Raw genomic sequence first — 21,839 nt, 5'->3', positions numbered from 1 at the left:
ACACACTGGGAGAAGATATCTGTAAATCACATAGTTGACGAAGGATTTATTTCTAGAATATATGAAGAGCTCTCAAAACTCAATAAAAATAGACGAAATATTTGAGCAGAAATTTCACCAAAGAAGATAAATGGATGGCAAATTAGCACACAAAAAGATACTCAAAGTCATTAGTTATCAGGGAGATACAAATTAAAGCTATAATTTTGGTGCAGTTTATACAATTATTAGAATGGTTAAAATGAAAAAGGCTGATAGTAGCGAGTGTCAGTGGAGGACCTGGAATTCTCCTACATGGCTGGTGGCAATGCAAAATGTTATGACCACTTTGGAAAGCATGAGCAGATATCTACCACATGGCCCAGATGTTCCACTCCGAGGTATTTACCCAAGAGAAGTGATAGCACGCAAAGAGACTTGTACATGAGTATTCATAGCAGCTCAATTTGTAATAGCCCCAGACTGGAGAGAACCCAAATGCCCATCGACTGGTGAATGAGGATGGGAGTGAGGCAGGATTACAAAGGGGCAGAAGAAAACTTTTAGGGGTGATGGATATATTCATTATCTTGATTGTGGTGACTGTTTCACAGGTATATACATAATACAAAACTTTTCCAATAGTATAATCTAAACACGTGCAATTTATTGAATGCCAATTATGCTTTTTTTTTTTTTTTTTTTTGAGACAGTTTTACTCTTGTTGTCCAGGCTGGAGTGCAGTGGTGCGGTCTTGGCTCACTGCAACCTCCACTTCCTGGTTTCAAGCGATTCTCCTGCCTCAGCCTCCTGAATAACTGGGATTACCGGCATGAACCACCATGCCCTGCTAATTTTTTATTTTTAGTGGAGACGGGATTTCACCATGTTGGCCAGGCTGCTCTCAAACTCCTGACCTCAGGTGATCCGCCCGCCTCAGTCTCCCAAAGTGCTGGGATTACAGGCATGACCTAATGTGCCCATCCCCAGTTATACCTTAATAAAGCTGTTAAAAATAGTAATTAACAATGATGTCCAGTTTGTTGGGAAAAAAAAGAAAGAGAAAGGACAGAATTAAAAACTGGAAGACAATGGTCTGCAAGATAGGAGGGAGTGATGGGAGTTAAAGGGTTTGGGACTCCTATATTATTCAAGGAAAAATTAAGGATTGTGAGGATATTAACTGTAGTCTTTGTTGAAAATCTATGTATAATACAAAGTTCAAGATTCAAAATAGAGGCTATACCCTCCCAACTGTAGAAGGAGAAAGAATGGCATAAGAAAACAAAAATAGAACTTAATCCAGAAAAAGGCAAAAAAGACAATAAGGAAAGGGCCACTGGCTTTGTCTCTTCTGTCCCAGCCTGTGTGTCATTGCAGATGGGCAGATCTGCTGCTCTGCATCAGACTCAGGGCCTCGGCACTCACATCCAGCCCCGTGGTGCCATCCCAGCTGTCAGCCTGAGGTGCTTGCTTGCCACACCTTGAAGTGATACTGGCAGAGAGCTCTTCCCTGCTCCTGGGAAGATTCCCCCAAAGCACATCACAGCCCCTTGCATGTCTTAGGCGCTTTCCACCTTCTCTGTTTCTGTTTTCTTTCCCCCTAGATGCACCTCCCTTGCCTACTTCCTGGATGAATTTACAAATTTCTCCTTAATAGACCTCAAGCGATTAGACATAAGATCCAATTATTTGTTAAGAGTAGGGAGGGGGAAAGAGGCCTTAAATAATCCATTTTGGTGTTAAAATGTTTCTTTTTGGCCAGGTACGGTGGCTCACACCTGTAATCCCAGAACTCTGGGAGGCCGAGGTGGGTAGATCACCTGATGTCAGGAGTTTGAGACCAGCGTGGTCAACATGGTGAAACCTTGTCTCTACTAAAAATACAAAAATTACCCGGGCATGGTGGTGCACACCTGTAGTCCCAGCTACTTGGGAGGCAGGAGAATAGCTTGAACCCAGGAGGTGGAAGTTGCAGTGAGCGAGATTGTGCCATTGTACCCCAGCCTGGGCGACACAGCAAAAACTCCATCTCAAAAAAAAAAAAAAGTTTCTTTTAAGGAAATAGCTGGACTGGTAAATGATAGTTTATTATTTTTGTTATATTTACTGTCCTAATTTGGCAAAACTAAATGTTTGCAATTCTTCAATGTTCCTCCATTTTTTTCTGAAGTTTCACCTCCCAGGAAAAGTCTCCAAACTGGAAACTCTCATTCTCAGGATAGGTGAGCGGTGACTTTTTGCTTCTTTTTGTTTAAGGGGGAATGAATAGAATCTCACGTAAATACCAAAGACTGCAGCTCTGAGTCTTCGAGTACAAACATAAAACCAAGGTGTATCAAAATGGGGGATTCAAAGTGGCAACTGGTAAGGGAGTGGTCTTTCTCCCCTACCTGTCAGGAGGGAGCTGGGACCTCTTGGTGGTACTTTGAGAATAAGACAGTGTCTCTGAGTAATATTTGCATGTCTCATAAATCCACTGAAACTTGGAATTCCACGGATGGCAATCTTAGATTGTCCGGGAGAGAACTCTGCCTCTCAGACGATGTCAATTTATTTAGCCTAGTCTGCGAATGGGCAAGGGATGGGAGTGGGATGGCCCAGCTGACCGCCTTCTGGTTCCCAGGAAGCCCTGGCTCCAGTGGAGAGATTCAGGGGACAGGAGGATTCTTTCCTTCCAGGGAAACCCCAGCCAAGGGATTTTTCATGGGCGAAGCCTGCTTTTGATGCCCTTCTAAGGTGCATTCTGACAGTGTGTGTGCCCAGGTCCCAGCAGAAGATTTGGGACCATCTGAAACTTGCTGCTCCCTATATCCCAAACACCTTGGTAGGTACACACGGTGCCTGGAGCCTGGGTGCAGCACACAGAGCTCGGGCCTGGGAGCTCACTCTCCACCAGGAGAAGGTATTTGGTGCAACCCCAGTGCAGGGGCCTCGGGCACAGGCTGGCACCTTCTGGTGAGCTGTTCTTGCCTCATCAGACCAGTTCCACCTCCACCCAGTACCCCAGGCCCTTGAGGTTCTGACCACAGGGCCATTATTGAACTGTTTCTCCTGCCTTTCCAGCAGGGACAGGTGCAGAGGACTTCAAGAAACATTGATTGCAAGGGTCTGGCGGGAGTGACATTGGTGCTGCCACTCCAGAAAGCTGTTTAGCAAGAGGTGTCAGTCACTTCAAAACTGTTCACTCCCTATGACCTGGCACTACCACGCATGCAAATCCTTTTAAGAAATCTCCCGGCCGGGTGCAATGGCTCATGCCTGTAATTCCAGCACTTTGGGAGGCCGAGGCAGGCGGATCACTTGAGGTCAGGAGTTCAAGACCTGGCCAACATGGTGAAATCCCGTCTCTACTAAAAATTCAAAAATTAGCGGGGCATGGCGGTAGATGTCTGTAGTCCCAGGTACTTGGGAGGTTGAGGCAGGAGAATGGCTTGAGCCAGGGAGATGAAGGTTGCAGTGAGCTGAGATCACGTCACTCAACTCCAGCCTGGGTGACAGAGCAACACTCTGTCTCAAAAAAAAAAAAGGGAAAGAAAAAGAGAAAGAAATCTCCCAATGCAGATAAAGCCCCAGGCAAATATTCACCCACACTTATCTACAATAGTGAAAATGGAAGCAAATTAAAATATCGAGTGATAAAGAATTGGTTAAATAAACTGAGACACACTGATAGGATGGAATACGCAGCTGATGAACATTTTATTTATAAAAAGTTCTGTAAAACACAGAGAAGTGCTGGAATAAAGTGATGGAACAATAAAGTGGAAAAGGCAGGATACAAAGTTGTATATACAAGATAATTGCTCTGTAAAAAGAACACCGGCAAATTATGTGGAGAAGAAAAGAGTGGAAGGAAATACAACAAAATGAAATAATGATAGTCTCTGGTGAGACAATGGGTGACATGTTTTCTTCCTTTTCTTTTTCCTCTCCATCTTTGCAAGTTTTGCATACCGAACAACTCTTAATTTCACTTTTTAAAGAAATAAGGCCAGGCGCGGTGGCTCACGCCTGTAATTCCAGTAATTTGGGAGACTGAAGCAGGAGGATCATATGAGGTCAGGAGTTCGAGACCAGCCTGGCCAACATGGTGAAACCCTGTCTCTACTAAAAATACAAAAATTAGCCAGGTGTGGTGGTGCGTGCCTGTAATCCCAGCTACTCGGGAGGCTGAGGCAGGAGAATTGCTTGAACGTGGGAGGCGGAGGTTGCAGATCGTGCCACTGCACTCCAGCCTGGGTGGCAGAGCGAGATTCTGTCTTAAAAAACAATAATAATAGAAAAAGAAAAAAAAACAGTAGTTGTGCTACTTTACCCCTACTCCCTGACCCCTCCTCCAGGGGGCTGGACTCGGAGTCACCTTCAGGTATCCGCCCTGTTCCTACTCTCCTCCGTATTAGACACCCACATGCACTCTGGTTTCCTACTCTTCTCTCTAGCCACCAGAGCCCATAGGCAAGTAGCCCTTTCTAGACAAGGAAGGAGCCAAGGTTTTCTTCATCATTTTTCCAAAGGCAAGAAGGCATGGCCAGGGAGGGTGAATGGAAAGCAACCACTCTCGGCTGGTCCTGGGCTTATCCCTGCAATGTGCACCTGACCTGATCCAGGCTTGGACTTAGGCAGGCCTCAGGGGAGTGCCCAGCTGAGTCATGGTGTCACGGACAGAGCAGATCTTATGGGGGCAGGTGGGAGACGTCACAGCCCAAATGCAGACTCTAAGCTGGAGGGGTCTGAGCGTTCATCAGGCCCGCTGGTCCTCAAACTCAAGTGCGACAGTCACTGGGCATTGTTAGAAATTCAGAGTCCTGCACCAAGTCCCAGAGATGGTTTTGGTGGGTCTTGGTTGGCCCAGGAATCACATTTTTCACAGGCTTCCTGAAGGGCTGGGATGCAGGGGGTTCAAAGAGGAGCCAGAATCCCAGTCTCACCCCAGCATGCTCCTCGTCATCACCAGCTGATGCAGGAGACCGTGGGACTAAGTCTGAGGATGCCAGGGAGGGAGGACAAGGTGGGGTCTGGAGCGGGAGGAAGGCAGGTCCGACACTGGGCATGAGGCCCAGGAGAGTTTGTGGCAGATAGAAACTCAGGACAGATCCACTGAGCCTTGCCTGGCCCTGCTGAGGGTCAGCAGCCTGGTGCCCTGCCTAGGGATGTGAACCTATCAGGGATGTCCCAGTCTCCAGCTGGAAGGGCAAGGCCACCGCTCTGGGCTTCGGGGCTGACAAACACTTCTAGGTCAGGCTGGAGCATGCAGGAGGAGAGCCTGGGGAGGGTTGGGAGAGCCTGGAGTCCAGGCAGCTGGACTCTGAGGCTGAGGTGGAAAGCTTTCGCGAATCAGTGCTGATCCAGCCAGCCACACTGCTTCACGGCTGGCCTGGCCAGGAGGGCCTCCTGCCCTACACTGAGACAAACTTTGAGAAACCCAGCTCCTCCTCAGATGTGTGGAGGGGAGGCATCGAGATCACGTCCCCCTCGGGGGCCTGGGAAGGGGCTTCCTCTTCCTCTGTAGTCTGTAAAGACAACAGTGGGGTTTGGAGAGCAGAACCCAAATGAAGGGGTAGGGGGTGTGAGGAGTGGTCCCCAGGTAGCTGCTGTGTCCACCCAGCCTTTTCCACAAATTCCAGCCCTCCATCCACCTGCAGGGGCACACGACCTAACAACTTCTCCTCCCCAGAACTCCCAGGCTTTGATTCATGGCCTCTCATGACCCCAATCCATCCCTCCCCCGGGGTGCCCTCAAGGCTCCAGGCTGGGTTCTGGCACAGTTGTGGCCTCCTGCCAGCCCACAGGACTGTCAGCTGTGACTCCCAACAAGCTATTCAGGAATTTTCTGGACCGGAAAAAAGAGGATGTGAGGTCAAAAGCCCTGGCTTCCCTGGTGAAATGGGCTAGGGCTGTGGCTGTGATGGGGAAGGTGGGTGAACGCGGGGGTGTGGGGTTTGGGGAGCAGATGCTGAGGAAAAGGCCTTTTTCCACTTCCTCCAATTGTCAGAGTGGAGGCAGGCAAGGTGGCTCTGCAGCCCCTCCCTTCCCAGGGCCCTTCTGTCCATACCTGGCTTAGATACTGGATCTCTGTGTGGAGGCCGGGAGAGGGCTCAGGGATGGTGAGAGGCCCCATGGACCCTGCAATGTTGATCACGGCGTCCTCTGTGTCCCGGCCATTCCCCAGTGGCTGTAACAGAGACTTGGTCAGAACAGCCTGTTCTTGGCAGCAGGGATGGTCTACGAGCCCAGCCAAGCCCAAGCAAGAGGAGGGAAACATGGGAGGGGTGGGCAAGGCAGGGAGGTGCTGGGAGGGGAGAATATTAAGCTCCTGCGTGCCTCTGCCACTTCCTTCCTTCGTGCCTTGTCCAAAGAAGGACGAGCTGTCTCACCTCTCTGAAGCTCAGTTTCCTCAGCTGTAAAACTAGGTAAGAATTTGTCCTTTGGGATTATAATATTCATAATAGCATCCTACCACTCAACCAGTGAGAACTTCTGGAATGACTGATTTGTTTTCATTATTTTCTATCCTTTAAAGCAGAAAGATCATGCAGGCTGCAGGTTCTTTGTAACAGGCCAGGAGAAAGCAAAGTTGAACATGCCAAAGATGCATTGAATAACAAGGGGCACATGAGATAATGGGTCTGAGCAATCCATTATCTATCAGATGAGGAGACCACGGCCCAGGGAAGAGAGAGGTAGTCCAAGATCAGTGGGGAGGCCCATATTCTGACCCGGGCCTGGCTGTTCCCATGGGTCCTCAGATCAGGAACGCCAGGCCCATCCATCTCGGGCCTTGCCCTAGCAGGTGGGCAGAGCAGAGGCTGGAGCCGGCCAAGGTCCCCAGCCAAGACTCCCAAGGCCACAGGCTGCCCTGAGGTTTCCTGGACAGTGAATCCCATGGCCAAATGGGCACTGATGCTAGAGAAAGAAGCTCCCATTTTTTGGGTATCTATGGGGTATGTCATCTCACTCTTTTCTATTTACAACCATGTGAGCTATGGCAATAGGGGCTCAGAAAGGTAATGCAACCTGCTTGACATCACACAGCTGGCAAATGGCTGAGCTGGAACTCATACCGGAGACTGTCTGACTGCAGACCCAAGCTCTTTCCCTATACCCTGCTGCCATCCTGGCAGGGTGTGTGACACATTTCTCTTGGGCTTGGTGTTCGTGGTATACTAACCAGGCCCCAGCTTCACTCAATACCTAGCTTCTGGGGATGGGGGCAGAGGTAGATGTTTGAGCCATCTCTTGTTAGAAATGTCTAGATGAAGGCTGGGTGTGGTGGCTCTCGCCTGTAATCCCAACACTTTAGGAGGCTGAGGCTGGAGGACTGCTTGAGCCCAGCAATTTGAGACCAACCTGGGCAACATAGTGAGACCCTGTTTCTCTAAAATTTAAATTAAAAAGATAAATATACTAAAGACACTCTGGGAGGCCAAGGCAGGCAGATCATGAGGTCAGGAGATTGAGACCAACCTGGCTAACACAGTGAAACCCCGTCTCTACTAAAAAATACAAAAAATTAGCTGGGCTTAGTGGCGGGCGCCTGTAGTCCCAGCTACTCAGGAGGCTGAGGCAGGAGAATGGCGTGAACATGGGAGGCAGAGCTTGCAGTGAGCCGAGATCACGCCACTGCACTCCAGCCTGGGCGACAGAGCAAGACTCTGTCTCAAAAACAGAAAACAGAAAACAAACAAACAAACAAACAGAAACTAAAGAAAAGAAAGAAACACAGGATGACATCTTCAGCCTTCTGGAGACAAGGATTAGAGCTGAGTTCCTTGGGGGAAATGTGGGTGGTGATGGGGGCACTGGGAGGGGTAAGGCAACTCCCAAATGCTGCCACTCAGGGCTCTTGTCCCTCCTAGCCCTGCCCATGGTGAAGACAGAGGGGGCCTTGGTGCAGGGCAGACCTGGGGCTACTCCAGAGGACTCCTGACATCACACCCATGAGTCTGTATTTACAGCTTTGCAGTCTGGTTATAACCCAGCCACTGCTGACCCTGGACCACCAGCAGCTACAGAAGTGTCACCTGTTCCTGGGTGACCGAGTTTGAGGAAAGAGCCTCTCAGTGCAGAGGCCAAACCACACACAGTAGTAGGCAGCAGCCAGGCCCACTACTGTAAGTCTGGTGTGATTCCATCTCTCCCCTGTCCCTCTGCCTCCACTGTGGACGATCGACCCTGTTCCAGCAAGCACAGAGGCATTTTCTGGGTTGCTAAATATGCAAGATATAGATCAGAGCCCCTGTTTCTAGGTACTAGTAATAAACATAGTAAAGAAAGAGGGAAGTCTTGGGAAGCCGGGTTGAGTTCTGATGGGAGCTTAGCAGGCTATTCATTTCCAGGAGCGAGGGTCTGCAGCTGTCCCAGGGTCTTTCTCCTGAGTCTGGGGGAGGAATCTTGGGTTGTGAGCTTGGCTTCATTCCTCAAACCCCTTGTACTTCAGTGCAGCAGGGTGGAGGACACAGAGGGCTCTGCAGCTGGCCCCATAGACCTGTCAGTTTCCCCAGTTCTGCCTCTTTCAGGCTGGGTCACTGTGGGCAAGTTCCCTTTTCTCTCTGAGCCTGTATTTCTTTTCTTTCTTTTTTTTGTTACTTAGTTTTTATTTCATAATCATAAACTTAACTCTGCAATCCAGCTAGGCATGGGAGAGAACAAGGAAAACATGGAACCCAAAGGGAACTGCAACGAGAGCACAAAGATTGTAGGATACTGCGAGCAAATGGGGTGGAGGGGTGCTCTCCTGAGCTACAGAAGGAATGGTCTGGTGGTTAAGATAAAACACAAGTCAAACTTATTCAAGTTGTCCACAGTCAGCAATGGTGATCTTCTTGCTGGTCTTGCCATTCCTGGACCCAAAGCGCTCCATGGCCTCCACAATATTCATGCCTTCTTTCACTTTGCCAAAGACCACATGCTTGCCATCCAACCACTCAGTCTTGGCAGTGCAGATGAAAAACTGGGAACCATTTGTGTTGGGTCCAGCATTTGCCATGGACAAGATGCCAGGACCTGTATGCTTTAGGATGAAGTTCTCATCTTCAAATTTCTCCCCATAGATGGACTTGCCACCAGTGCCATTATGGCGTGTGAAGTCACCACCCTGACCCATAAACCCTGGAATAATTCTGTGAAAGCAGGAACCCTTATAACCAAATCCTTTCTCTCCAGTGCTCAGAGCACAAAAATTTTCTGCTGTCTTTGGAACCTTGTCTGCAAACAGCTCGAAGGAGACGCGGCCCAAGGGCTCGCCGTCGACGGCAATGTTGAAGAACACGGTAGGGTTGACCATGGCTAGTAGTACAGGACTTTCCTCGGCGGCAGCGTCTGCAAAGCCGAGCCTGTATTTCTTCATCTGCAAAATGAGGCGGATACTAATCTACCTCGTGTGGGAATGATGAGGATTCAATGGCATATATAAAGCCCCTGACATGAATGGATGGATGGCAATCCTTCTAGCAAGATCTCTTTGGGAAAGAAAATGCTGGTCTGACCCCTAACACTTCCCTCAGGGTTTTCACACCCCTGTGAGGTTCTCTCAGAGTATGAGTAATGCATCCCCCTCCCTCTTTGACCTGAATGTGGGCAAAGAAAACCCCAAAGCCCTTCAATTCCATCTCCAGACTCTGCTAAAACTTATGGAGAAGCCACAAGGGAAATAATCAAGAAAAAGCAGAAGCTCCCACCTGATCGTATTTACAAGGTTCTTGCCTCTGATCCTCTTGGGAGGCCCTGTTCCATCTTTCCCTCAACAAGGGGCTGCCCCTAGAGACCCTCTACCTGCTGGCCCTGTGCCCCTTCCTGTCCCCTCCCTCTTCAGCAGAGCCAGGGTCAGGTGCCTCAGGCAGGAAAAAGCCCAAAGCAGCCCTTCCCAGGGTTGCCAGAAGGCAGTAGCATGGGGGCTGTGGCTGGTACAGGTGCTCTCAGCATCCTTGGACCCCAACCCCTCTTCTGGAGCCAGGTGGGGTGAGACCCAGGCCCCAGGCCACAGAGGCAGGAGGCCGGACGTGGAGGCGGCCAGTGGCACCCACCATCCGTCCATCCATGTGTCTCCATGACTTTTCCCTTACTCCCCTCCGCTACCTTTGGCCCTGTTGAGCTTCCTGACACAGCAACAGCTGCTTCCTAAGCCACAGCCCAAAGTCCCATTTCCACCCCAGACCATCCTTGGGGGATCAGGCCTGAGTCTTTTGTCCTCACTGGCGCCAGGAAAGAAGGCAGTGGTAGCCCTGCTTTCCTGCCCTTGTGTTTAAAGGAATGGAGTGGAGGCATCTCAGTAAACAGCGGAGGGAGGAGGGGCCAGAGGCTTCTGTTTCCTGAAGTGCAATGCTGCAGCCCCCTCCATTGGAGGGCTGGCCTCGGAGGGCACAGTCTCTTCTTGCAGCAGTAGCCTTGGGGCAGGTTCCCTGCTCCAGATAATGGGCACAGGGACCCTTATTCTCTTGCCGCTGGTCCCCAGAGCACCACCCTCAGCCTGGGTCCTAGGGCAGCCATGTCACCTTGGTCTCAGAGCCAAGGAAGGCTCAGAGAAAACATCAGGGAGTTCTGGAAAGAGAAGGGCAGGGAGTCAAGAAATCTGGGTCCTGTTTTCTATTTGGGCCACCACCTGCTGTGTGACCATGGGCAAGACCTTTACCCTCTCTGGGCCTCAGTTTCATCTTTTGTAAAAGCACACTAGAGTCTGTAGCACTGCCAGAGTCCCTGGACCACACCCCTGGAGGGTTCAGCGGGGGCTGGGGCCCTGGAGAGTGCATCTCTAACAGCTCCCTGACCCCTGGGCATTCTGAAAGGGGATTTGCTTTAATCCGAGAGAAAGGTTGGGCTAGAGATCTCAAAGGCTTCCTCTGGATCTAGCTCCGATGTTCTGTAATTATAAAAGGAGGCAGGCATGGAAAGAAGGCGCCTGGAGAAGATGCTCACATGGCTCCTGGTGCCCACCCTGCCTGGCACCTGGCGGGAAATCAGGTTCCCACCTGTGAGTCCCCCACGGGCACTCTGTCCGGCTCACACCCTGAAGGACTGGTCTTCGGGCTCACAGAGGTTCCTCCAAGGTGGGGAGCAAGTGCTGCCTCCAGGTCAGGCATGCAGGCCCAGGTAGGAAGTTACAGAAGCAGAGCCCAGAAATCTTGACTTGCAGCCCCAAGGGGATCTGAGCTTGGGCTTCCCTACGCCTCTGTCCTTACCAAGTGTGAGAGGTAGACCTTCTCATTCCTCTGTGTCTCCAAGTCCTGTCGAGCTGAAAGAGATGTAGAAGCAGGAGCTCCTTGAAGCCAGGTGTAGCCGGGAATGGCCTGGAGCTCGGCCCAGAAAGGCGTACTGGCCCCCTTGCATAAGGGAGCAGGGGCCTCCCAGAGGCAGGAGGCAGCCAGATGGGCAGAAGAGCCCCTTCCAGTTCAGCCCCTTGGGAATGACCCAGTCTTCTGAGATCAGTGCATGGAGATGATCTCATGAGGGTCAGAAACTGGCTGGGAAAATAAATCTGTGTGCTAAGGTCACTGCTACTTAAGCCTTAGTGTGCACATAGGACACCTTGGACATTTTCATACAGTGCAGAGTTTAATTCAGTAGGCTGAGGTGAGAGTCTCAGGGTCTGTATTTCTAACAGGCTACCAAGGGTTGCCACCGCTGCTAGCTGGCAATCAAAGTTTGGGAGGCAAGGTGCTAAGTGGCTCTGAGGTTGTGACCAGGAATGCTCCCACCCTGGATTCCTCAGAGGGGACCTGGACAAAGCCCACATTTCCTCCTAGGAGCCACATGGAAGAGATGGAAAGCGGGCCCAGGATTCCCCCATGGCCACCTCCACGGGGACGACATTGTGATTATCTTCCTGGCTTCACCACTTCCTAGCTATGCAAACAAAGGGCAAGCTGCTTAACCACTCTGTGCCTCAGTTTCTCCCTCTGGAAAATAGGTGTACTCCACAGTGTGGAGGAGATTAAAGAGGATAAGCAAGATAAGCTGGGGATAGTGCCTGGCACATGGTAGCTCTTATTACTGAGATTTTGGTTAATCCTTTTAGTCTTTGCCATCCAGCACATCAGCCAGAAGCCACACATGGCCATCAGGCACTGAAATGTGACTATTTTACATTAGACTGGGTTTTGATGGCTCAATATGAAAAACATGAAAGTAGAATATGTATCATTGATATTTTCATATTGATTCCGTATCAAAATGAGAATGGTTTGGACATATTGGGTTAAATAAAGTACATTATTAAAATCAACTTCACTAGATTGGGCGTAGTGGCTCATGCCTGTAGTTCTAGTTACTCGGGAGGCTGAGGCAGGAGGATCGCTTGAGCCCTGGAGTTCAAGGCTGCAGTGAGCCATGATCACACCACAGCACTCCAGCCTGGGCGACAGAGTGTGACCCTATCTCTAAAAAAATAAGTAATTAAAATAAAATAAAATACACTTAACTGCACTCATTTCTTTTTACTCTTTTTCATGTGGCTATTCAAAAGTTTTAAATGACATTTGTGACTTGTATTCTATTTCTGTTTGATGTATATCTGTGATTTGAGATAAATGAGGCTTAGGGCAGTTAGATGACTTGCCTGAGCTCACACAGCTGAAAAGTGGCAGAGCTGGGATTTGAGCCCCAGCCTATGGAAGGGACTGAGCAGCTCTAGAGACCCAGTGGCAGGAGTGGGGTTACAATGTCTGTCCTGCTCAAGTTCAAGTGCTTGGTCCTGCATTGCCCCTGGCAGTTGGTTCCCACACAAGGAGCTGGCCATGAATTCCCTGGGATCAACAGGTAGAGAAGTGTTTGATCAGTTCGGACAGGCAAGAAGCTGAGAACCCTTCGTTCTCCCATTTCCCCTTGTGAATTGCTTTCCTAATGTTGATTACCTTGTGGCTCCTTCAGAAGGGAGGCCATAGCTCCTGATGCCCACATTTCAGACAGACACGCTGAGACCCACAGGGTCTTTCCGGGGCTAGACGGGGAGCTGCAGGTCTCAGCGAGGTCCCTGGTCCAGTGAGCCTCCCACCTTCCTGCCACCCACCTTTGCTCACCTTCCTTTCTCCACAGGAGCAGGTGGCTGCTGAAGGCGATCAGGCCTGCGGCTGACAGAAGGCTCAGCAGCACCAGGACTGGGGCCAGTATGCGGACCATTGGGATGGACACCCTGGAGATGAGACACAAGGAGCCTAGTGGCTGTTACCAGATAAGCCAGAGTCTATGTCCTTTGGGGGTCCCAAGTACAGGCTGAGAAAGCCAATCCCTAGTGTGGAATTCAATTCAATGCAGCAAAGACTTGTGGGGGGTGTGGTGCGGGAGGGCGATATTTAGTGCTATTGGCTCTTGACAATCATTATTTAATTAGTGCAGACCCTGAAGCCAGGCTGTCTGGATTCAAACTCTAGCTCCACCACCTTCCTATACCTTGGGTAAGTGACTGAACCGCCCAGGGTGTCAATTTCCTCTTTTGTAAAATGGCTGTGGTGAGGATCAAATGGGTCAGGATGTGAAAAGCACATAGTTCAGTGCCAGACACATGCCAGGTACCATGTCAGTGTTAGTTGTTAAATTCCACAATCCCTGTGTAACTAGGTAGGAGTGGCTCAATTTCACACTGGAGAAACTGACACCTGAAGCAATGAGCGACTTGCCAGGTCACGCAGTGGTGTGCGGGGAAGTTCTCAGTGGCCTTTATCTGGGCTGGTGTCACTGGCACAGGCAAGTGGGGCATCCTGGCATTCTTACTGTGAGTCAAGCCATGTCCTTTATCTCTCCCAAGGAGATCAGAGGGCACTAGGGACCACGATGTCCCATCAGCCCTGTCTGGCGTGGGAGGGATCCCTGCTCCCGTTGCCAACCCCAGGATTCACTTTCAGCAGGATCTGAACCTGCCAGCAGCTGCCTGGATGTCGGTAGCCAAGTGCATTTACAACCCCCAAGAACCAATCCTTCAGGCTGGGACTCCAGTTGTAAGGAAAAAAATTGTTTTGTTTTGGGTTCTGAGTTTTCATGCTTGGCACAGGGCTTAGTGCAAAGTATATAGGCAAAAGCCCCGAACTGGGGGGGCCATCCCTGAGGCTGGGGCAGGGAGAGAGGTGGGGACTGCGACCCTGGTGGACCCTTCGCCTTGGACAGGCAGCAGAGCTGCTGGCTCCTATAGTGCAAGCTGTCTACTGCTCAAGGGTCCCTGTGAGGGACCCTCTGTGCTGCAGGCTGTGGCCATGACACGAGGATGTGTCTGCTTAGAGGAAAGACCACTGGGTTCCTATTTGCTCAAAGGCAGCTTATGGTTTAGTGATGGCCTGAAAGGTGATGTTGGTCACCTGGGGCTCACCTGGGCTTAGAGCTGCCGCTGCTGAGAGCTGGACTGGCATCCTCTGCTGAGGTGGAGTCCAGCTGCTGTGGGGGGCGGGAGCTCCCTGCAGGAGGAGAGGTCGCTGCATGAGGAGAGGTTGCTGCGTACTGAGAAGTTCTTTCGTGCCCGTACCGGGAAGTCCCTGGGAATGGAGTGGCCTCAGCCCCTGTCTTCCCCTGCTTGGCTGTGGTTCCTGCTGGGTAGAGCCCAGGAGAAGCTACAAGTCCAAAAGCAATGCCTCAGCATCCTTCCTGACCCTTGCATCCCAGCATCCCAGACCTCTGACCCTTGACCCCTGAACCCTAGCCTCTCTGGGACCCATTTCTCAGAACATCCCCAGCTAAAGGATACCCCAGTAAGCAAACAGATGTAGATGAAGCCATTCTGAGGAAGCAGACCGTAGATCAGACACACCCCACAGCTGTGTGTGATGTTCAGTCTCTTTCTGGGCCCACAGCCTGTTCCCTCTGTGGGGAGGTATAAGCACTCCCCTTCCTCGCTTCCATGACCCTTTCCAGTGACCATTCAGTGGCCACTTTCCTGCCCTCCCTCTACAGTCACAGTCAATTGTCACCTCCTTCCTCACCAGAAGGGCAGGTCCTCCCCTCACCATCATGTGCCCCCTCCCCACCACCCGTGCCTCAGTAAGGTCTTGACTTCCTTCTGCAGCCATGAGACCAAGAAGGGCAGGGTGGCAGGGATGAGTCCAGAGGTCAGGGCCCATTTCTGGCTTGCCCCCGAGACTCTGGATGGCACAGACAGAACACGAGCTTTGGGGTCAGGCTGTGACCACTTCCAGGCTCTGGCGCTTCCTGTGTGACCCTAAGCGAGTGACCTAACCCTGCTGAGCCTGTACTTCCACAGCTGGACGACCCAGTTCCCAGGCTTGTGGGGACACCTAAGTGGTAAGTATTGTGTCTGGTACCAGGCAGGCACTCACTGGCTGCTTCTGTAAGAAGGGTGGCAAGGGATGGGGCGGAATCGCCATTCACTCACTCAATCCTGGGGGCTGGGTTTGCTGAGTTTTTGCCTTGGGCTGCAGGCGTGTTGTAGCCAGAAGCTGGAAGGTGGGAGAAGGGGAGGGAGGACAGCAGGGTCCTAGAGGAAAGGGAGAGGCTGCTCTCAGGGGCGGCACCGCTCTGAACCCCTTTTCCTTCCTTGGGAGGAGCTGGCAGCTTTCCTACCCCCAACCTCAGCACAGAGCACTGCTGTCTTTCGCCTCAGCCAACCAGGAGCCACGTGGCGGGTTCCAGCAGATCCCTGGTCTTCTCCTTCTGCAGCCCTCTGGCCTCTCACCTAGCTCAGACCCTCAGTTTCCCCTGTCCCCACCTGCCTCTCAGCCTGCTTCTTCCCTGCCACCCTTCACATTATGCCAGTTTTGTCTCAAAAGTCTGTGTTGGATCCCATCCCTCTCTGCCTTAGAACAGTGAGTGGCTCTCCATTGCCTATAAGCCGAAGTTCAAACTTTTTTTTTTTTGAGACAGAGTCTCGCTCCGTCGCCCAGGCTGGAGTGCAGTAGCGGGATCTCAGCTCACTGCAAGCTCCGCCTCCTGGGCTCATGCCATTCTCCTGCCTCAGCCTCCCAAGTAGCTGGGACGACAGGCGCCCGCCGCCACGCCCAGCTAATTTTTTGTATTTTTAGTAGAGATGGGGTTTCACCGTGTTAGCCAGGATGGTCTCGATCTCCTGACCTGGTGATCTGCCCGAATCGGCCTCCCAAAGTGCTGAGATTACAGGTATGAGCCGAAGTTCCAACTTTTTAGTATGCCTTTTGAGGCCTCTTAAACTCAGGCTTCAGGCTGGGCGTGGCAGCTCACACTTGGGCAATAAGAACAAAATTTTGTCTCCAAGAAAAAAAAAAAGAAAAAAAAGCAAAGAACAAAACTCAGGCTTTGAACCACCTTGTCAACCTCGCCTCTTTCCCTGTTCAGTGCTCCAGCCATAGAGCTGTCCTCTATTCCCGACTAAGCCAGCCTCCCGCCCACCTCCGTGCCTTGGACATGCTGTTCCTCTGTGTACGATGGCTTTCGTTTCCATCTCTGCCTGAAGCACTTCGTTCTGTCCTTCAGCACAAGCTCAAGGTCAACTCCTCTGAAATGTCTTCCCCAGAAGCAGCGAATCTTTTTTCCTTTGTGCACTCACAGTCCCCTGTGCATGCCTCCAGTGGTGCTAATGCTCACTTACACTGCAATTTCTTGTGTACTGGGTCTCCCTGCTAGGCTGAGACTCCTTAAGGGCAAAATGCCTATCCTCTGTGCCCAGCACAGTGGGCAGAAGCCTGATACAACCAACCCCCCAGGAGCTACTCCAGTCCCCACTTTCCCAAGTCTGTCTGTCACCTCCCCGGTCCTTGCTGACTGTGTGCCATCCTGGACTCTCCCTCTTTGTCCACCACCTTCTCTTCTTCAGATTGAGTATCCCCTATCCAAAATGCTTGGGAGCAGAAGTGTTTCAGATTTCGGAATATTTGCATTATATCTGCTGATTCAGCATCCCTAATCTGGAAATCTGAAATCCAAAATGCCCCAATGAGCATTTCCTTTGTGTGTGTGATGCTGGCACACAAAAAGTTTCAGACTTTGGAGTATTTTGCATTTTTGGATTAGGGATACTCAATATGTAACACTAGGTCAGTTTATTCTTGGATTTTTCTAAGTAGATAATAAAATCTTTTGCAAATGCAGAGTATTTATCTTTTCCTTTCCAACATTTATACTTCTTCCTTTTTTTTTGAGACTAAGTCTTGCTGTCTACCAGCGAGTGCAGTGGCATGATCTCGGCTCACTGCAACCTCTGCCTCCCGGGTTCAAGCAATTCTCTGCCTCAGCCTCCTGAGTAGCTGGGATTACAGGCGCCTGCCACTATACCTGGCTAATTTTTGTATTTTTAGTAGAGACGGGGTTTCACCATTTTGGCCAGGCTGGTCTTGAACTCTTGATCTCATGATCCACCCACCTTGATCTCCCAAAGTGTTGGGATTACAGGCGTGAGCCACCACATCTGGCCTTATACTTCTTAATCTTGCATATTTCATTGCCTAGGGTCTTCAGACAAAGATGAATAAAAGAAAATGATAGTAGGCTGGTCAGGTGCAGTGGCTCATACCAGCAATCTCAGTACTTTGAGAGGCTGAGGTGGGCAGATGGCTTGAGTCCAGGAGTTTGAGACCAGACAGGCCAATATGGCAAAACCACATCTTAAAAAAAACAAAAAAAAAAACAAAATGTAGCTAGGCACAGTGGCTTGTGCCTGTGGCCCCAGCTACTCTGGAGGCTGAGGTGGGAGGATTACTTGAGCCTGGGAGGCAGAGGTTGTAATGAGCCAAGATTGTGTCACTGCACTCCAGTCTGGATGACAGAGTGAGACCCCATTTCAGAAAAATGAATGAATGAATGAATGAATGAATGAATAATAATAAATAAATAAATAAAAAGAAAAGAAATGATAGTGGGTACATCTGTCTTTTTCTGACTTTCTTAGAAATTCTTCCCATGGTTCACCATATTCAATGGTGTGCTGGAGATGGCTCGCACTGGCTCACAAGAGCTCATTGTCAACTTTTCAGGAATTGGTGAGACCGTTGTTAAACTGTCGATGGCTGGAAATTGGCCATGGGAATTGGACCACAGAAATGGACACCACAGAAATTGGAAAACACCACAAAATGAGAGCATCTGCATCCCCAGCCTGCTCAACATTTACCAGCACACCACTGTCGTGAGTCTTCTTCATTTTCAATATCCCAACTGCCATCAGAGAGAGGCCAACAAAGTCTGATACAGAAGGATAATATAGCAATACACATATCATACGCAAATAAAGAATTACAAATGAGGGTAAGTCTAAAACACAGGTGAACTTGCTCATAACTTGCAGAAATGACATATGAACACTGATAAGAATTGGAAGAGATAAGAGAATCTTGTAAATAATGAAGAACAGATTCAACGTAGTTTGATGCTGCTGCTTTTTGGCAAGTTTACTTTTATTTCCCCAAATTAAAGATCCATGGATAAGGGAATAAAAAAAAATTAGGGGATATGGTGGTAGGGATGGGCCTGGGATTGGGATAGGTCCCAGCTATGGGGCTAGAAGAGGAATAAAGCAGACATCAAAGCTGGAAATGACTTGTGTTTTAATCCTGGTTCCACCACTTCCTGCTGTGAGATCTTGGGCAAATCACTTAGTCTCTTGGACTCTCAGTCCCTCATCTGTGAAATGGGGATACAAAGACATACTTCGCCCTCACTGGCCAGCAGACCAAGGCTCCCACTCCCCTGGGCCCTCTCTGGCTTCTTTCTCCTTAGTTCATCAGGTCCAGGTGGGGATCTGGGCTCCCAGAGAGGTGTTCTATCCTCTACCAGTTCCCACAGCTCCAGCCTTGGTCCTCTAGTTTCCCTGCATTTAACGATCTCTCCTTCAGGCACACTACCCAGAGGCTGGTTCCCAGGCACTCTAGCACCTGTGGCTAGACTTCAATATCTGGGGAGGTGGAGGCCAGGAGGGCAGAGGTGAGGGCACATGCAGGGTGAGGCCAGCATGACCAGGGCTGAGGTGACGCTGTGGGCTGGGTCTGGAATGCAGCAATTGTTGGCCCAGCCTCGGGAGGCCTCAGGAATATCTCTGACACCAGGCGAGGAGTCTTCTTTATCCCCTGATATGTCTATCTTGTACCCAGCCTATGGAAATCTCCTTCCAGCACATCTGGGCAGAAAGGAAAGGCACCCCGAGTCCAGCCCTGGACAGATCTGGGTCCAGTCCTGCTCTGACATCTACTAGTGGTGTGACCGTGGGCAGCAAGAGTGAAAGAATGGCCAAGACTCATGCAGCTCCCTCTGTACCCCAAGCCTTGCTCAGCGCTTGACCTGCATGATCTCCCTAAGGACTCAGTGCCCCTAAGGTTTGCACCAGGATTATGCCCCACCGCCCCTCCCGCTTCCCTCTGCAGCTCCTGTCCCTAGCCTGGGAAAGGAGAGATATTTGTTACCTGGAAAGACGAACAGAGATATCAGTAAAGACTCATCGGGGCCCCGTTTTTCGACCCCACACCAGTACTTCCCAGCGTCTTGTAGGGTGAGGTTCCACAGTGTCACAATTAGCGAGAGCTCCTGGCGGTTGTCATGGATGGACACCCTGCCCTCTGTCGTCTCCTGGCCTTCTTTTCCCGCATAGATGGTGCCAGAGCAGCGAGGGAAGAGGAGCCCACCCTTCCTGCACCAGTACTTCCGGTGGTCCCTCAGCTCTTCCCTATAGGTGCACCGCAGGGACACAGTGTCCCCTTCGAACCTACTGATTTCCTTCGGGCCCTCCAGGGCTTCATAACCTAAAATCAGAGCAGGAGTGGAGGTTGGAATAACCAGGCTCCATGTACCAAGGTCAAGGCCAGAGCTTCCATTTTAGGAGGAGGAAGGAAGGCTTTTCTCAGTCATCCCTTCTGGGGACAGCCTTGGAAGAGCCATTACTTCCTTGCTACTCTGGGCGAACTTGGGGCAGGGCTGTTGCTGTTTCCCTAACCCTGGCCCATTGAGAAATTGGGGCTGGGGGAGTGTTCTAGGTTCAGATGGAATTTGACAGTCAGATAGCCAGCAGGGTTTCTGGGTGTTTTGTTTTGTTTTGTTTTGTTTGTTTTTGAGATGGAGTCTCGCTCTGTTGCCCAGGCTGGAGTGCAGTGGCATGATGTCTGCTCACTGAAACCTCTACCTCCTGGGTTCAAGCGATTCTCCTGCCTCAGCCTCCTGAGTAGCTGGGACTACAGCCATGTGCTACCATGCCCGGGTAATTTTTTGTATTTTTAGTAGAGACAGGGTTTCACTGTGTTGGCCAGGATGGTCTTGATCTCCTGACCTAGTGATTCGCCTGCCTCAGCCTCCCAAAGAGCTGGGATTACAAGCATGAGCCACCGCGCCTGGCCTTGTTTTGTTTTTAGACAGGATCTCACTCTGTTGCTCAGGCTGGAGGGCACTGGTGCTCATGGCTCACTGTAGCCTTGACTTCTGGGGCTCAAGCGATCCTCCCACCTTAGCCTCCCACTAGCTAGGACTGCAGGTGTGCACCACCATGCCTGGCTAATTTGTTTGCTTGTTTGTAGAGATGGGGTCTCACCATTGCCAAATGAACAACTGACATCAGTTGTAGGATGCATCCTGATTTTGTGTTAGAAGGTAAAGAAAAAGAAAGCAAAAGAATTGACGAAACATGCCGGGTGCGGTGGCTCACACCTGTAATCCCAGCACTTTGGGAGGCCGAGGCGGGCGGATCACAAGGTCAGGAGATCGAGACCACGGTGAAACCCCGTTTCTACTAAAAATACAAAAAAAAATTAGCCGGGCGCGGTGGCGGGCGCCTGTAGTCCCAGCTACTCAGGAGGCTGAGGCAGGAGAATGGCGTGAACCCGGGAGGCGGAGCTTGCAGTGAGCCGAGATTGCGCCACTGCACTCCAGCCTGGGCGACAGAGCAAGACTCTGTCTCAAAAAAAAAAAAAAAAAAAAAAAAAAAATTGACGAAACATGGTAATTCTTCATCTCTCAGGGTTGTGGGGAGAGGCACAGCCGAGATTCAACAAATATATGCTGAGTTTAACAGAGCAACCAGACGGGGTGTCTTGTCTGCCTCCAGGATTGGCACAGGGTAGAAAAATTAAGATTAGAGAGGCAAAGCAACTCTCACAGCCACATTGCCATGAGGGAAAACCCACAGGTCTGAGAGAAAACCTGGCTCTAGGTTCCAGAAACAGCAAGTGGGGCCCGGCGCCGTCCCCACCTCACCCCACCCCCACCCCGCCCGGCTCCCCTAGGGTTGAGGAGGCTGAGGATAGGTGGGGTGGGCTATCAGGCAGTCAGGAGGTCCTTCTCCTGCAGACCCCAAGGGTGAGCCCCACATCCCTCCCAAGACCCCCTCCCCATCTCACCTGGGAGCACCAGGCAACCCCATAGCAGGACTAGAAGCCGCATTCTGGGCGCTGGACACCGCCGGAGCAGACGCTGGGAACTGTGAGCTGCTTTTCAGCCACGCGGGTCTTTAACTTCCTCCAGTCGCGTGAAACCAGGCCGAGGAAGCGAGGGGAGGGGCGTGTGGGTCACCCCTCCGCAGGCCCAGCCGGAGAGGCGCCTCTGCCTTCCCTTTTCTGAGCGCCCATGCGTGCCTACCCCTCGGCTCACCTCCCAGGACTGAAAACCCACACTGGCGCTTCTCCCAAACTCTTGCCCCTTCAAGGGGGCCTTAACCTGTGGTCCGTGCGCCCTAAGGGGCCTGTAAGTCGAATTCGCATGGGAAAAAGTTACATATTGACTTTCATCAACTTCTAATATTTAGCTTTTCCTCGTATTAACAGTGTACTGTTAGCAGTACCTGTAACTTTGTTACCAATTACAATCACAGACACTGGCACATCAGGTTGTGGATATCTTGAAACCTCGTGTGTACTCCTCACTGCTTAGAAAATAATGAGTTCGGAGACCTGCCTCTAGAGCTGGTTATTAACCATAATGAAACGGCTATTATTATATTACACATTTATAAAGAGTTTTGAGAATCATCTCACCAGTAT

At 50.7% G+C, this 21,839-nt stretch overlaps 1 protein-coding gene across 9 annotated transcripts; it reads right to left on the bottom strand.

Annotated features, from left to right (window-relative positions):
• Nucleotides 1-3,652: 3,652 nt before the first annotated feature.
• CD300LG (CD300 molecule like family member g) lies at nucleotides 3,653-21,331 on the bottom strand. Of its 9 annotated transcripts, XM_050763028.1 has the most exons (8): nucleotides 21,201-21,330; nucleotides 19,281-19,616; nucleotides 15,290-15,391; nucleotides 14,273-14,510; nucleotides 12,993-13,105; nucleotides 11,157-11,209; nucleotides 6,035-6,154; nucleotides 3,653-5,492 (listed from the first exon to the last, which is right to left on the bottom strand). In XM_050763028.1, exons 1-8 carry the CDS (start codon nucleotides 21,241-21,243, stop codon nucleotides 5,379-5,381), a joined length of 1,119 nt encoding a protein of 372 aa, XP_050618985.1. In that variant the 5' UTR covers nucleotides 21,244-21,330; the 3' UTR covers nucleotides 3,653-5,378. The 9 variants fall into 9 exon arrangements, with proteins under 9 accessions (XP_050618985.1, XP_050618989.1, XP_050618981.1 ...); XM_050763024.1 differs by lacking the exons at nucleotides 3,653-5,492; nucleotides 6,035-6,154 and adding an exon at nucleotides 8,556-9,328 and having other exon boundaries at nucleotides 21,201-21,311; XM_050763026.1 differs by lacking the exons at nucleotides 3,653-5,492; nucleotides 6,035-6,154 and adding an exon at nucleotides 8,556-9,328 and having other exon boundaries at nucleotides 14,273-14,357; nucleotides 21,201-21,311.
• Between the last annotated feature and the right edge of the window lie 508 nt (nucleotides 21,332-21,839).

This window comes from Macaca thibetana, chromosome 16, assembly GCF_024542745.1.
Source record: "Macaca thibetana thibetana isolate TM-01 chromosome 16, ASM2454274v1, whole genome shotgun sequence".
Taxonomy (NCBI): Eukaryota; Metazoa; Chordata; class Mammalia; order Primates; family Cercopithecidae; genus Macaca; species Macaca thibetana.
This window is presented reverse-complemented; position numbering and strand designations above follow the sequence as displayed.